The sequence below is a fragment of the Salmo trutta genome, chromosome 17 (assembly GCF_901001165.1).
Source record: "Salmo trutta chromosome 17, fSalTru1.1, whole genome shotgun sequence".
NCBI lineage: Eukaryota > Metazoa > Chordata > Actinopteri > Salmoniformes > Salmonidae > Salmo > Salmo trutta.
Window position 1 is genome coordinate 13,632,842 of NC_042973.1, and position 16,331 is coordinate 13,649,172.

At 41.4% G+C, this 16,331-nt stretch overlaps 2 protein-coding genes across 3 annotated transcripts; one reads left to right on the plus strand and one right to left on the minus strand.

Moving 5' to 3' along the window:
* The first annotated feature begins 532 nt into the window (after positions 1-532).
* lrrc39 (leucine rich repeat containing 39) lies at positions 533-4,110 on the plus strand. Of its 2 annotated transcripts, XM_029695732.1 has the most exons (9): positions 689-780; positions 1,128-1,352; positions 1,495-1,600; positions 1,747-1,903; positions 2,123-2,259; positions 2,707-2,852; positions 2,960-3,112; positions 3,365-3,543; positions 3,933-4,110. In XM_029695732.1, exons 2-9 carry the CDS (start codon positions 1,231-1,233, stop codon positions 4,004-4,006), a joined length of 1,074 nt encoding a protein of 357 aa, XP_029551592.1. In that variant the 5' UTR covers positions 689-780; positions 1,128-1,230; the 3' UTR covers positions 4,007-4,110. The 2 variants fall into 2 exon arrangements, with proteins under 2 accessions (XP_029551590.1, XP_029551592.1); XM_029695730.1 differs by having other exon boundaries at positions 533-1,352.
* Positions 3,254-16,292, minus strand: trmt13 (tRNA methyltransferase 13). Its single transcript, XM_029695729.1, has 11 exons — positions 15,908-16,292; positions 8,486-8,535; positions 8,318-8,384; positions 6,845-6,907; positions 6,554-6,623; positions 6,356-6,462; positions 6,104-6,271; positions 5,907-5,979; positions 5,462-5,536; positions 4,859-5,282; positions 3,254-4,718 (listed from the first exon to the last, which is right to left on the minus strand). The coding sequence occupies exons 1-11, from the start codon at positions 16,040-16,042 to the stop codon at positions 4,544-4,546; spliced, it is 1,407 nt and encodes a 468-aa protein (XP_029551589.1). The 5' UTR covers positions 16,043-16,292; the 3' UTR covers positions 3,254-4,543.
* Positions 16,293-16,331: the final 39 nt, after the last annotated feature.

Consider the following 16,331-nt stretch of genomic DNA (forward strand, 5'->3'; position numbering starts at 1 on the left):
CATAATAATTTGTAACCTTGCTTAGATTTGTATACGAGCACATATCTCTATGATGGGAATTATTTGGAACAGTATTCCAAAATTAAAATCACAATTTTGCTGGTGTTTTTACAATATTTTCTGTCTAACTATAATGAAAAAAAAGTATATATATATATTTTTTTTGGGGGGGGGGCAAATTTGTCCCGAACCTTGCACTAGGCCCTCCATGGAATGAGTTTGACTGCCCTGATCTATAGGAACTGAACAGTTGTTACCAAACCTGAAAGTAAAGCATGGGACAGAAGTACAGGTTGAAAATTCCCAGTATTTCTTTATGGCTAATAAAAGGTCTGTAGATCACATAGGCCTACAGTCTATTTAAAATATAACCATCTTTCTATTGACCATTGCTCACTCTTTTAGTCTATCTTTCAGATTTTGAAACAAATAGAGCTGATCCTAAATTATTCTTATTTCACTCCCCGTTAAACAGAGGACAAACATGTTGCATGGACATTGAAGGTTTTCCACCACAAACTATTTCACTCTATTCTTCCTACCGTCTTCTGAACGTATGTGTTGTCAGGGGAGACAGAAGTCCATGTGCCAAGTTTAGCATGTGACCACCAACACTATTTTCAGTGTTCTACCCCTGACTAAAATTAGACCTCCTCTAGGGTCACGTTTCATCAAGGAACACCACTGACAGACATGGGACGAGGTCTATTGCTACTCTTACAAGATTTTCAAAGCAAATAAGCTATTCCGTCAACACAATGGAATACACTGAAGAGATTTGTGAGGAATTTATTACAAGGGTTTTCTTGATGCAAATTTGTCCAATCTAGAAAGTACTATTTTACAATTTCTTACAGGACTACTACAGCTGTGCTCCAATCGGTTTTGAACTCGCACATTGTGTTAGTGCTTCCTTGAACTTTACAGTCTATTTGGGGTGACATATGTATTTAATCATTTTTGTCAATTATGTGAAAGAGTTATCTACTCTTGATATGGAAGATGAATGAAGATCCTAATAAAAAACAGGCTACATAATCTTATGTTATCAATCATCATTATGAGCGAGTTTCCTTCTGCAGTGAAGAAATCTGAACAGAGAATTTCCTGCATCTGTCCTTGTCTAGCTCTGTCCATCTAATTAAGGGAAGCAGTGATCAACCAGACTCCAGTCCTGTTTTGAGTTTAGACTTTTTTGGGAGCTGTTTGAACAGTTGGTGTAGGGTCACCATGACCGGGGTGGCAGTGTGCAGTGGCTCTGTCAGCTCTATCAAGTCCCTTTGGGAGACTAGAATTAAGAAAACAAAACAAGATCTGCAGAAGCAACAAGAACAAAGGGCCGGTGTAGGTAGGTGAGTGATATTTATCCATAATTTTATTGAATATTTAATATCCATGGGTAAGCCAATAGGCTTAATTGAAAGTGAATGAGCCCAAACCCACTGAGATAACTTGGACCTGTCTATGACTTATTGCTCTACATCTATACCAAAGGGTGAGACATAACTGGGAAGATCGGATAATATTGGCCAAGCTGAAAGAGAAGGTGGTGACAGAGGAAGGACGTGTCATTTTAAGGATAGAGAAAGAAGAATGGAAGGTACCTTCCGTCATCTTAACTCTATGTCGTATGATTGTGTAAAAACACTTGCTGTTCTATTTTGATGACAAACTCTACTTTTGGGGAAAATTGACAAGCATAGCACCAGATAACCCTTTTTTATGTTGACTACTCTTCTTTGACAGACTTTGCCTCGAGCCTTGGTTCACTTTCCTCAGCTCATGGAGTGGCAGCTTCACAGGGTTGGACTACAGACAATCCCCCGCTTCATTTCCAGCTTTGAGAATCTGCTTGTTCTTGACCTGTCCCGAAATGCCATCACAGAGATCCCAAAAGAGATTGGTCAGTAAACCAGTTACATGTAACATGCCCTCAATGAATGTATCACAGGCGCTGCCCACTGGGCACACACTGGTTGAATCACGTAGTGTCCACGTAATTTCATTGAAAGTATGTTGAACCAACATGGAATAGATATTGAATTGTCGTCTGTGCCCAGTGGGTGATGACTTGTGCTTCATGTCAGAACACATGGCCTACTGTGTAGCTTTCTCTCTCTAGGTAAACTGACCAGGCTAAGGGAGCTGCTGGTGAGCTACAATAGAGTGCAAAGTGTTCCAGAAGAACTGGGCTGTTGTGAGAACCTGGAGAAACTGGAGCTGGCAATGAACAGGGACCTTGACGAGCTGCCTTCAGAGGTACCCAACATGGCATGATTGTTGGTTTAATGTTAAAGGGAAACTAAACCATTTTTCAACTTCATATTCATGCTCTCCAGCACCACCCCACCATCAACATATGTGAAAATTGTGCTTTTTTATGTTTTGTAATAAAAAGGATATAGGAATTTAAGTGTTTCCAATGACATCATTGGTGTGCATCGTGTGATTTTGACCAATTGTGAGTAGGCATTGCCAACTAATTTGTTGATGTCATTGGAAACGCTCATCTTTCTCAATATTTGTTACTACAAAACATAGAAACGCGCCATTTTCACATATGTTGATGTTGGGGTGGTGCTGGAGATTATGAATATGAAGTAGTGTTTTACATTTTTTTATATTCCTTTAATGGAACCTTCTAGGTACATGATGATTAATGTGCGTGTCCCTCACTGTGCTAATTTCCCGTTCTGTTGTCCTCAGATTAGCAACCTGAAGAAGCTTTGCCACTTGGATCTCTCCATGAACCAGTTCACAGAGATCCCAGAGAGTGTGGTGAGTCTGCCTGCCCTGGAATGGTTGGATATGGGTGGAAATCGGCTGCAGAGCTTACCACATGACATCCACAGGTAGGCTTACACACATCTACCATAACCATATATCCAAGCACAGCATATTGATAGAAATACACGAGAAAGAAAAAAAAACGACATACATATGTGCTTGCTCTGTCCAGAATGGAGAAGCTGCATACTATGTGGCTGCAGAGGAACGAACTGGAGTTCCTGCCTGACAACATCTGTTACATGCGAAGCCTGGACACGCTGGTGCTTAGCAACAATAAGCTACATGACATTCCCTCAATGATGGAGGATATGAACAACCTCAGGTGAGAGTCATGTCTAGGGGTGGGAGATATTGGTTGTTTTGGGGGTGAGTGGACTGTAGACAAACAAATGTATTGGCCCAGATCGGCAACAATTAACCTAATAAAAGTGGGTATACAAATACGTAAGCCAGGAGTCATTAATTGTATTTACAAATGCTTTTTATTCATATTAAAACTAGCAAAAGATTTCCACCAATGTATTGTATATCAAAACAAATTAATCTTCATTCATCATGTTCGCTATACTTGCAGGTTTGTGAATTTCAGAGACAACCCTCTAACATATGAAGTGGAGCTGCCTGCTGCCCCGAAGAAATCTGAGGATGAGGAAGAGGATGACAGAGAGATGTTTGGCCGAGATTTCATGCGTGTCTACTGCCAGGAGGCACGGAAAAGAGTTAACGCCATGCTAAATATGCATCGTGTAAATCGTATGTACCAACAAATATGTACTTGAACTGTATGGTGATCTGTTGACTAATAGCAGGGTAAGCTGACATCTTATTGAAAAGTTTATTCCAGTTTAATGCACGCAGAAAAACAAGCTAACGTTACCACTCAGTCCAAGAGGTGAGAAAAGTCCTCAACTCATCCAGCTAACGTTACGTTCTGTATCAAAGCGAACGGTGCCATCTAGTGCAGTTTGACTCACTAGCTAGCTTCCAAGACACGTTGTCATTTGCTGACTACTATGAATATTTATGAGGGATATTACTAATTGTTCCTGGAACAAATCATGCCAAAAGGTATTTGCATTTTTGTAGACCCACCCCCGGAATTGCTCTTTAATGACACTGTCCTTTTGAAATGTCTGTTTCAGCACCTGAGTCAAACTACACCTCAGAACTAAATGTGATCCTTGAAGCTGTGGCAGAATCTGCACCGTCACTGTGACCTACTGTAGCAGTCATTCATGTTGGCCTCTGTCGGTTCCTGCCTTGTCTGTTGTGGACAGCGTCTCGTCCTCCGTGTGGTGACGGCCTGGTCTTGTCAAGCATGTCCTTCTGAGCATTTCTTTCTCTTTTTGGGAAATCTAACTTGTCCAACATTGGGGTCAAATCCACTTAAATTTCCTGGACATTTTTAAAATAATTTACAAAAATCAATTGACTAGACTTTAAATGGAATTGACTCCAACCATAGTCTTGTCTGCTATGTCCTGAGCTTTTTGCCCTGTTAACAGTCTGTTTTCTTCTGTTAACAGTCTGTTTTCTTCTGTTAACAGTCTGTTTTCTTCTGTTAACAGTCTGTTTTCTTCTGTTAACAGTCTGTTTTCTTCTGTTAACAGTCTGTTTTCTGTAACTGCAAACAGGTTGCTTGCTTTCTTGGCTTAAAAAAAAGGGAAAAGTATCAAGATAAATTGCACTGCTCAAAATAGAGAGTTGTGCTGTCCGTGCACCGCGCAGGTTGCACCATCAATGGAATTTATTTTCACCGCGAGGCGGGAAGTGCAGTTAGCAACACGTTTTCTAGAGAAACGTCTGAGCTGGTGTAGTAGAGTAGGCGGGAGTCAAATCCCTTCTGCTGCAGGAAGTGAACCCTGCCCTGGTCAATCAGCAGCTTGCACAGGCGCCCTATGTGTTCACGGTCCTCAGCATTCAACACTCTAATAGTACAGAAGAAAAAAAAAGATGACGCAATTGTTGTTTATGTTGGACACAATGTGACGACAGGTCTTCAGTCTATGTTACAATGACTATGCGACATGGGTGCAATTTATGTCTACAGCTCAACGGCAATACTCACCCTTCCAAGCTGTCTAGTTCAGCCTCTTCTGTCGCCTCGTGCTCCTCTTCCTCAAACGTTTGGTCAGTTTGACCTTGTGGTGGAGAGGTCTGTCTTGCTTGTCTCAAGCCACAGGTCGCCCAACTTGACATGCGCAGGAAGGCAGCGAACTCAGAGGCACCTAGTCCTTTCTCCTTGAAGAACTCCTTGCCTACATAATGCCTCCAGTCACAGCGGTGGTGGCAGCACAAGGCGATGGCCACCCCACCTACCCTCAGCTCCTGGCCAGCAGCAGTCTCCCCTGCCGCCCTGGGAATGGGCTGTAGCTCTGGTCCTGTAGACTCTCCAGGCTGCTGCTGGAGCTTTGAACGCTTGCTGGGTGGCTGATCTTCAATCCCATGGGGCGCAGTCTCCGAGTTGCCCAGTAGGCATTGAAGAGCAAGGTCTATTCAGTGCGGTGGAGGTTAGAGAGCAAGGAGTGAATCAAAGACGCATTAATCAATAACTATTCTTTTTGGAACCACTTCTATGATGCCTTTCAAAATTCAACACCATTCAAGATTCCAGTACAAGATCTTTCCCCCCTGCTGAGACCTAGTACTCAGATGTAGTGCCTGGTCTTACCTGTTGCTGCGCCACACAAGTGTTTGCCCACTCCAACCACTGGAAGTCCCTTTTCTTGGAGGAGAGGAACTTTACCTAAAAGGCAAATAACAGGAAAAGGTTTCAGAAAAGCTCAACTCATCGTGCCTGCTAGTGCTTTGTTCAATTCTTAAATCAACTCTCAACTTGGCTGTACAAATCCTTCTAATCTTCATAATATATAAGTGTGCTTCCCAGGCAATTTGTCAGTGCCCACTTGTGTTTGAAGGGTGATCTCATCACGTACATTTTTAGAGGGTGTGGCATCTCTTTCACTATGTTGAAAAGTATAATCCACTTCACCTCCAGAAAACACTAACAGGGTAGGGTGCCTGTATGTGATGAAGTCTTACATGATAACTGACTGACTGTTTTATGTGAATAAATATTATTCAAATTAAATGTGGCTTTTAATTTAGTTACTTACGCAAATCAAGGTGCTGAATATCCACTTGTAGTCTTTCAAATTTGGTATCAGAATTTTGGTGTTTGCCATCTACCTGAAAGAGATAATGAAATGGGGGGACAATTACCTAACAGTGAAGATGTGTGCACAGCCAAATAAATCACTTTATGTATAAACGGTTTGAAAGATAAAACATTGCTTAACAGGTGGTGTTTTACTTTAAAACGAGTGCTTGATCTTTCCACAAGCAGGAAATGGATGTCGTCATAGGCTTTCAGAGCGACATGGATCCAGTGGGAAAGCTTGCCTTTCCCGGCACCAAACTCAACAAAACACCTGTTAGGTCCAAGCAGGTGCAAATCCTCCATGTTTCCTAAAAGGGACGCCTTTTAAAACAGGCAAATCATACATTAATTTATATTGAAAGATTATGTATATAAATAAATGCAAATCATGTGAGATTAAAGTACCTGTTGCTTCAGGTGTTTGAACGCAGAGTCCCCATTCTTTGGATCATTCAAAGCTTCATGGAGAGCAGGGTGAGATTGTATCTTTTCTTCATGTTTGCATTTGAACCCTGCAGAAACATTGGGGGCTCATACATTAAACACCACATTGGATGAATCATGTTAAGCATGTCAGTGCTAATACTGTTAGGTATTGCTTACCTTTGACGGCAGTCTTCAGTTTTTTTATGAGCAGGTTCAACTCTGCTTTGCTGCGATCTGATAAAGGTACCTAAATAAAAGTGAATCATGTAAGTATGGCCTTAATCATGGTGTGTCTCTATTGTAGGTAATGTCAGCATCTTTCTAAGGTTCTGCTCATAAGACATACACCCAGTTTCTAGTAAATAATGTCACTTTAGTGACTAAATGCTGAAATCAGCTAAGCTTCCAACACTAGCAAAATGTTGAGAATTCCCTTTCATGTCAATGTGTATGCGTCTTTGACATTACCTCATCTTTGGGGGTGTCCTCAACAATGGCTGGTCCAGCATTAATATCTTGCACATAGAACAGCTACATTTGCATAGGAGAAAGAAAGATTAATAATTTTAGGCTGATAGAAGGGACATTTAGGCCAATGTATTTGAGATACCTGGTATTTGAGATACCCGGGTATGTATTCTCATAATTACACTGAACAAATGAGGAATACAGATATGCATCTTTTGGTCACAGATACCTTAAAAAAAAATTTAAAAAAAAAATTGGGTTATGGATCAGAAAACCAGTCAGTGTCTAGTGTGACCACCATTTACCTCACGCAGCGCTACACATCTTCTTTGCATAGAGTTGGTCAGGCTGTTGATTGTGGCCTGTGGAATGTTGTCCCAATCCTCTTCAATGGCTGTGTGAAGTTGCTGGATATTGGTGGGAACTGGAACACGCTGTCGTACACGTTGATCTAGAGCATCCCAAACGCGCTCAATGGGTGACATATCTGGTAAGTATGCAGACCATGGAAGAACTGGGCCATTTATCTTCCATGAAATGTGTACAGATCCTTGCGACATTTTCAAGCTGAAACATGAGGTGATGGCAGCTGATGAATGGCGCGACAATGGGCCTCAGGATCTCGTCACGGTATCTGTGCATTCAAATTGCCATCGATAAAATGCAATTGCGTTCGTTGTCCGTAGCTTATGCCTGCCCATACCATAACCTCACCGCCAACACGGGGCACTCTGTTCACAACACCGACATCAGCAAACCGCTCGCTCACACGACGCCATCTGCCCGGTACAGTTGAAACTGGGATTCATCCGTGTGCCATCGAAGGTGAGCATTTGCCTACTAAAAGCGTTTACGACATCAAACTCGAGTCATGTCAAAACTCTGGTGCGAACAACGAGCACGCAGATGAGATTCCCTGAGATGGTTTCTGACAAATTGTCCAGAAATTAATCTCAGAAAATCCTGCAAGTGAAGAAGCCGAATGTGGAGGTCTTGGGCTGGCGTGGTTATGGTTATGAGGCCGGTTGGACGTACTGACAAATTCTCTAAAACAACGTTGGAGGCAGCTTATGGTAGGGAAATAAACATGAAACTCTCTGGCAACAGCTCTGGTGGACATTCCTGCAGTCAGCATGCCAATTGCACCCTACCTCAAAACCTGAGACATCTGTGGCATTGTGTTGTGTGACAAAACTGCATGTTTTAGAGTGGCCTTTTGCCCTCAGCACAAGGTGCACCTGTGTAATGATTATGCTGTTTAATCAGCTACTTGATATGCCACACCTGTCAGGTGGATGGATTATCTTGGCAAAGGAGAAATGCTCACTAACGGATTTGTGCACAAAATTTGAGAGAAATAAGCTTTTTGTGCTTTGGAAAAATTTCTGGGATCTTTTATTTCAGCTCATGAAACATGGGACCAACACTTTACATGTTGCGTTTATATTTTTGGTCAGTGTATATTCAACTTACAGGTTTGGGTTTCTCTCTGGAGTTGCACTTCTTCAGATGTTTTGCTAAAAGGTCTTCGAATACAGTGCTACAAAGACAGAAGAAATCATAGATTTAGAGGTTCTCCTGAAATTGTACAATTTACCTTTTTAAAATTCTGGATTTTGTCTCTCCCAAGTGCCAACTCACTGTTTTGGATCCAGAGGACATGGTATTCTTTTTTTCTCACAGTCCTTTTCCTAAACACAGCACAAGAGAAGAAGTTGCCATATGAAACTTATATCACTCCCACTAGCTAGGTTTTCATCCAATTGGCGACAGATTTTCATGCGCATATTCTAAAATCTGCATAAAAACATATGAGATGTTGATGTTCCATCAAATGTACAAATGTGCAAAGAAAAGGCTCTGCGTGATGACGTCATGCACATAAAAATACCTTTTGCAGTTAAATTCCCATGTACCGAATAAAAACTCAAAGTTGAATGGGTTTCCATCGCATTTTCAACTCTACTGATGGTTCTCACATAAATGTTAGATTGGCTCTAGCCAAAAGAATGCAGATACAGTATTGCATGCTGTTGGCTAGAGCGCAGCTATAGCCTATATCAGGGGATTATTATGGACAAAAGGGCAAGATTATTTTTATTTGTCAAACGGCAGCCTAGTATCGATGATCATGTCACCTGAAACCCTGGATATTTAATAGAAAGGAGCATCAAGCTCATCACCTTGCACTTTCACCACCCTGTGAAGGTCATCATAACTTATTTCATCTCTATCCTAATAAACAGCATGCTTTCCTGACGAGTTGAAGGAGGACCACACGTCATCACGTGACTCCAAGTTTACTTCGATATGTTATTATATCAATATTTGCGAATAAAGGTGTTTCCACCAACATTTCTCGCATAATTAATTTTACAGACACAAAGATACCTTGTCTAGCGTATTTTGTTTTGTCGACATTTGGAAAGCTCAACATTTTTCCCATTTCCATCAGGGCGGTCATAAAAAAAGGTACTGTACTCGCATTAAAAAAGGTGAGATGGAAACCTGCTTACTGTTGCCATCTCATGAGTTAGCTAGCTGCTCCTTGTATTGTAAACATCAACCACAGTAGCTGACTAAATTCCACTCCATGGAGCCGGAAGTGTCTGATCAACATTATCAGCTTTATGGAATTCAGCTCAGACTTCATTGATTCGTCCAATGTCAAAACTTAAACGCTTACCGTGTACCTATTTTTGTTCTCTGTAGTTGCGTTCCTTTCTTTGTTTGCTGAAATATATAATTTTCTAATAAACGTTAATCAAATACAACTGACTGTTTGTGCATTGCTGTTGCTCTAAGATGGCAACTCAGCGCAAATGCACATGTGCCAATTGAATCTCAACAAGGAAACAGTCGTGGTTGTATTTGATTAACGTTTATTGAAAAAGTATGGTTTCTGCTAACAAAGAAAGCCACGGAACCAGAGGATAAACATAGGTACAAGGTAAGTGTTTCAGAATGTAATCTTTTTTTAAGTATTGACCTTGAACGAATCCAGGGAGAAACGACTGCCACCTCGCATTGAGGATTTCAGGTTGAAGGCCGACCGCGGTACCGCAGTGTCATGACTTCCGCCGAAGTTGGTGCCTCTCCTTGTTCGGGCAGCGTTCGACATCACCGGCTTTCTAGCTGATCACTGATCATGGTTTTGTGAGTGTTTGTTCTTTGTTTAGTGTTCAAGACTTCTGTGAGCTGGTGTGTTTTTCCCTGCGTGGAAATTGTTGTTGTTTCTTTTTGAGTAAAATACGTCTTTTACTCAGTTCTGTGTCCTGCGCCCGACTCCGTCCTAACCGCTGCACACTGACACCAGACAGAAATACGCACCTAATATGGAGTCAGCAGGTGCATCTAGTCCTCCGTTACCAGTGGAGGAGCGCGTCCAGCAGCACGCGACGATGCTCCAAAATCTTGGCACAGCCATGGATCGCGTGCTGCACACCATGGAGCGATGGGAGAGAGGGGGTTTTCCCACACCCCCAAAATAGTTGTATGTTTGAGAAAGTTAAATTATGACATTTTGTTGTTTTTGAATTTGCCGCCCTGATATTTCACTGGCTGTGTCCCGCAGTTGGGACGCTAGCATCCCACGTAGCCCATAGAAGTTAAAAACAAATTCTTATTTACAATGAAGGCCAAACCCAGACGACGCTAGGCCAATTGTGTGCCGCCCTATGGGACCCCCAATCACGGCCCGATGTGATACAGCCTGGATTCTAACCAGGGACTGTAGTGACACCTCTTGTACTGAGATGCAGTGCCTTAGACCGCTGCGTCCGTGTGCGTGTGTTAACTATTTAACTGTACTAGAATGCTTAAAAGGCCGCTAAAATGTTAAATATCGGTTATCGGTGTCTGTTTATTGGTTCCGGCCCAAAATTTCATATCAGTGCATCACTAGTTCAAATACAAAAATCTAGTGAAATAGAAGCAATGATTGTGTTCTGATTATTATTTTTTTATATATATATCCATGAATATTGACCACGAAGATTGCCATTAGATTATGTTAGGAGAGTACATAGACAAAAATAATCACACAGCCATCCATTTTCCAAGCAAGGACATGTGTCAATGAAACCCAAAACACAGCTAAATGAAGCACTAACCTTTGACGATCTTCATCAAATGACACTCCAAGGACATTATGTTGCACAATACATGTATGTTTTGTTTGATAAAGTTCATATTTATATCCAAAAACATCATTTTACATTGGCGCGTGATGTTCAGAAAATGTATTCCCACCAAAACTTGACACCCGCCAAGTTCGGGGCAACCTAAACTCAGAATTAGTATTAGAAATATTCTCTTACCTTTGCTGATCTTCGTCAGAATGCACTCCCAGGACTGCTACTTCCACAAGAAATGTTTTTGTTCGAAATAATCCATATTTATGTACAAATGCCTCCGTTTTGTTCGTGCGTACAGATCACTTATCCAAAGGCATAACGTGCGAGCGCGGAACCAGAGACGAAAAGTCAAAATGTTCCATTACCATATTTAGAAGCATGTCAAACGCTGTTTAAAATCAATCTTTATGGTATTTTTAACGTAAAATTGCAATAATATTCCAACCGGACAATAGCATATTCATTCAAGAAGAAAAAGAAGGAATGGCGCGCTCGCGTGACCGCGCATATCCAATCCCTTTGTTGCCAGGCAGACCACTCAGTAACTGAGCTCCTATTATCTGCCCAGTGACAGGATAATGCTCAAACCACTTTCTGAAGGCTGTTGACAGCCAATGGAAGCCTTAGGAAGTGCAACGTCCCCCACAGACACTGTAGTTTCGATAAAGAATCAAAAGAAGTACTACAATTCTCAGACTTTCCACTTCCTGCTTGGATTTCTCTCAGGTTTTTGCCTGCCATATGAGTTCTGTTATACTCACAGACACCATTCAAACTGTTTTAGAAACTTTTGTAGGCCTCCTTGCTCGCACACGCTTTTTCAGTTCTGCCCACAAATTTTCCATAGGATTGAGGGCATGGCTTTGTGATGGACACTCCAATACCTTGACTTTGTTGTCCTTAAGCTATTTTGCCACAACTTTGGAAGTATGCTTGGGGTCATTGTCCATTTGGAAGACCTATTTGCGACCAAGCTTCAACTTCCTGACTGATGTCTTGAGATGTTGCTTCAATATATCCACATACTTTTCTCTCCTCATGATGCCATTTATTTTGTGAAGTGCACCAGTCCCTCCTGCAGCAAAGCATCACAGTTGGGATGGTGTTCTTTGGCTTGCAAGCCTCCCACCTTTTTCCTCCAAACATAACGATGGCCATTATGACCAAACAGTTCTATTTTTGTTTCATCAGACCAGAGGACATTTCTCCAAAAGGTATGATCTTTGTCCTCATGTGCAGTTGAAAACCATAGTCTGGCTTTTTTATGGCGGTTTAAGAGCAGTGGCTTCTTCCTTGCTGAGCGGCCTTTCAGGTTATGTCGATTTAGGACTCGTTTTACTGTGGATATAGATACTTTTGTACCTGTTTCCTCCAGCATCTTCACATGGTCCTTTGCTGTTGTTCTGGGATTGATTTGCACTTTTCGCACCAAAGTACATTCATCTCTAGGAGACAGAACATGTCTCCTTCCTGAGCGGTATGACGGCTGCGTGGTCCCATGGTGTTTATACTTGCGTGCTTTTGTTTGTACAGATAAACGTGGTACCTTCAGGCATTTGGAAATTGCTCCCAAGGATGAACCAGACTTGTGGAGGTCTACAATTTTTTTCTGAGGTCTTGCCTGATTTCTTTTCATTTTCCCATGATGTCAAGCAAAGAGTCACCAAGAAATACATCCACAGGTACACCTCCAATTGACTCAAATTATGTCAAATAGCCTATCAGAAGCTTCTAAAGCCATGACATAATTTTCTGGAATTTTCCAAGCTGTTTAAAGGCACAGTCAACTTGGTGTATGTAAACTTCTGACCCACTGGAATTGTGATACAGTGAAATATAAGTGAAATAATCTATCTGTAAACAATTGTTGGAAAAATTACATGTCATGCACAAAGTAGATGTCCTAACCGACTTGCAAAAACTATAGTTTGTTAACAAGAAATTTGTGGTGTTTGAAAAACAAGTTTTAATGACTCCAACCTAAGTGTATGTAAACTTCCGACTTCAACTGTAACTATATAGCTAGGTGTCATGATTTAAAATAACCCTAATTTATAAGACAGTTCTTATTTGATTAATTGTGGTCGGACCAATCTATGTGGAGCTAGCCACAATAGGAATTAGCCACAGTAGTGGACTTTGCGGTTAGCCTTCAAAATAAAATATGTCATTGACAGTGATGCAAATTAATACAAATAGTAGAATTATGCTATAATTGAATAAATCATGCAAAACAAGGTTGGAATGTTATATAATGTCAAAAGACAATAATGTGTTAATTTGACAAATCTGTTGAAATCACACTGGATGTATTATACTTTATAATTGCATTGGGGGCATACTTATTTCACTGTACAGCCTTACCTATGGATTGTGGATTAATGACATGGGTATCAGTCTACTCAGTGACACCCAGAGAACATTAGCGTCGTAGCTCTTATTGCGGGACTCTGAAACAACTGAATTGAGCCACATTTATTGTCAACCTATGTGTATTGAACAGTATTCCAGAGGAAAAACAATACTGTGTGGAAAAAATATATTGGGTTTTGAGTAGACTGATACCCCATTTCATTGATTCCCAATCCTTAGGTAAAGCTGTACAGTGCAATATGAATGTCAATACACAATTGGCTGACTGGGGAGGTGATTTCACAGTCACATTTCTGTGATAAGAGCTACAATGCTAATATTTGCGGAAACTCTTCCCAGTTGTGTTCTGTGAGTGTCACCGAGTAGACGGATACCCACTTCATTGCTTCACATTCCAATCTTGTTTAATATTATCTAGTCTAAATATGGTATGATTCCACCAATTGTAACCTTCTGCATCACTTTCAAAAAGGTACTTTTATTTTGAAGGCAAATCACAAATTCCACTATTGTGCCTAATCCTTATTGTGGCTAGCTTCACAACATATAACCCAGTCCGGTCGAGCATCACTAGCCAGATGAAGCTAGTTGGCTGCTTATAACGTTAGCTTTGGGCAACAGGGTTAAGTAGCTGGCTAGCTATTTATTTTCATGAACTGATAATGAAAATGACTGCAGTTTCTACTGGTAAATTGTTTTCAGGGTGGTTGTATTGGTGCTCGTAAGGTACCAAGGTAAAGCTAGCTAGCTACCCCAGAAGTTGCGGTCGAACAAATAATGCTTTATTACCAATGCGGTATTGTAAACACATCGTTTGTGGCTTGTTTTCAGACTTTTTTGTACAGCTTTGACAGTGCTACTGATAGTAGTGGTGGAGCTTGGCTTGCATGTGCAAATTGAGAGCACACAACATTCTATAATAGAACTGTGTTATTTGACAAGTGTCAAATTAAAATCTTATTTAATGCGTCAAATAGTGTTATTTGACGTGTGTCTTTTTTGACACGCAAAGACCCAAATGGCGTTCCATAGTATGTCGTGAAGCTAATAGCAGTGACGCTATTACTGTGTAACTCCGGTAGGTCAACATCTGAAAAATAGCGTGCATGGTAGTGTGTACCGGTGCTCAACCAGTCGCGAAAGCCAACATCACCCACGACAGAGAACGGTTGATTGTCAAGGGCAATGAATTCCATTATCTTGGCTTTAATGGATTTCACCTTTGAGTTGTCTCGCTGAAATTTTCTTACTCTTTCAAATGATTGCTTGACTTGTTGACTGCTCGATCCACACAGCAGACGTTGTGGGCTAGGTTAGGAATGCTGTGTTGCACATGTAACGCAACATTTTACGTGGCGTCATTACATCATGTACCTACGTTATATAGGTATGCACGTCAGCTTTGACATCGGTCTTGCACATCGGCGTTAAACTAGACATCGGGCCGATACCGATGTTGGCATTTTTAGCTATATCGGCCGATTCCGATATGTTCACCGATATATTGTGCATCCCTATTTGAACCGATTACTTTAAAATCATACACAGACAATGTTATAAGGATAATTTTGTTGCTAATGCCAGCCTGCAGTACCTTGGTCAGCATTCAACTTGAGTTACTCCATGAGAGGTGGCAGCACTGAGCTAGCCTGCAACATCACTTCTTAGAGCAGGGATCATCAACTAGGTTCAGCCGCGGGCCGATTTTTTTCTTGATTAGATGGTCGGGGCCGGAACATAACTACAAATAATTTGTAAATTGCAATTTGACAGCAAGAATCCCAAATAGATCATTTCAAACCTTGCTTACATTTGTATACAAACACATTCCTCTCTATTATGCGTGTGAATACTTGGGAACAGATTTCCTAAATTAAAATCACTTGGAGCTGATTTCCTGGTGTTTTTACAGTCTTTTATGCTTAGAAAAGTTGTGGAGCCAAATAAAAACCACCTGCATGCCAAATTCGTCCTGCGGGCCACCAGTTGGGGAAACCTGTCCTAGAGTAACTCAAACTGTACATGCAACGTTTCCAAAAACTCCTCCATGTAGTAAGATGGTGACCTGCTGAAATGACTTCCTGATAATCAAATGTGCCACTGAGCATTCTCATAACAAACAATGGGGTGATGGCTTCATCCATATTGATTTTTACAGTCTGGTTCACGTTCTAGTCGGAACTAGGAAACTCGGAAGTGCCGACTTGCTAATTGGTTGTAGTTATACACGTGCTGCGTCTAACATTTGAGGTCCCTAGTTCCGACTGGCACATGAACGCGGCATCTGCTTCATCCATATTTTGTTACAGTCTATGGCCGAATCGATGTAGTCGGAGATTAATTTCACTTAGCCTGGTCTCTGCATCACTCCGTTGGTGGAGTTAATCTGAAACTTTATTCACCATGGAGTGGAGTTTAGTCAACTATCTTCAGTTGCCATAACAGTAGCCTACACCAATCCCCCACGGTCAGGTGGTAGTTTATGGGGCTAGCCCTGGCTGGGAATACTTTGACAGTTGTGTCAAACAGTGTGCTGGTGTCCTGCTCTACTTACCGCATTAGCATGTTCCCCACAATATGCTTTTCCACTTCCAACTATCATTTTGCAGTATCGTTTTTTCTTTTCCACGTAAAAAGCACATCTTCCAGGCAGAGGTGCAGACAGGCCGTCCGCGGTGGGGAGCTCCATGTTTACAACTTCCGTATAGTTACCGCGTCATCAAACTACAGTACCATAGAATGGGGACGCGTTCCAGGTGGTCTACATTTCACGAAGCGGCAACTCAATGACTGAGTATGTTTTACACATTTATATCCAGTAGTAGCTATGGCGTGTCTTTAATTTGGTGTTGTAGTAGTTTGACTGTAAGAACGACCAACAAGTGAAGCAGCACATTGTGCTACTCCACAACTCGTCTGCAATCTAGACGATCTGGAACGCGCACATTATTTTTCGACGTTACTTCCGTCGCCTCTTT

Excerpts from the sequence above, each read along its gene's own strand:
- lrrc39 (XM_029695730.1), top strand. The coding sequence starts at position 1,231 with ATGACCGGGGTGGCAGTGTGCAGTGGCTCTGTCAGCTCTATCAAGTCC. Across the intron at positions 1,353-1,494 it reads CAAAGGGCCGGTGTAGGTAG|GGTGAGACATAACTGGGAAG; the intron begins GTGAGTGATATT and ends TCTATACCAAAG. Across the intron at positions 2,260-2,706 it reads TTGACGAGCTGCCTTCAGAG|ATTAGCAACCTGAAGAAGCT; the intron begins GTACCCAACATG and ends TGTTGTCCTCAG.
- trmt13 (XM_029695729.1), bottom strand. The coding sequence starts at position 16,042 with ATGGAGCTCCCCACCGCGGACGGCCTGTCTGCACCTCTGCCTGGAAGA. Across the intron at positions 5,537-5,906 it reads TATTCAGCACCTTGATTTGC|GTAAAGTTCCTCTCCTCCAA; the intron begins GTAAGTAACTAA and ends TTTGCCTTTTAG. Across the intron at positions 5,283-5,461 it reads CTTGTGTGGCGCAGCAACAG|ACCTTGCTCTTCAATGCCTA; the intron begins GTAAGACCAGGC and ends CGCACTGAATAG.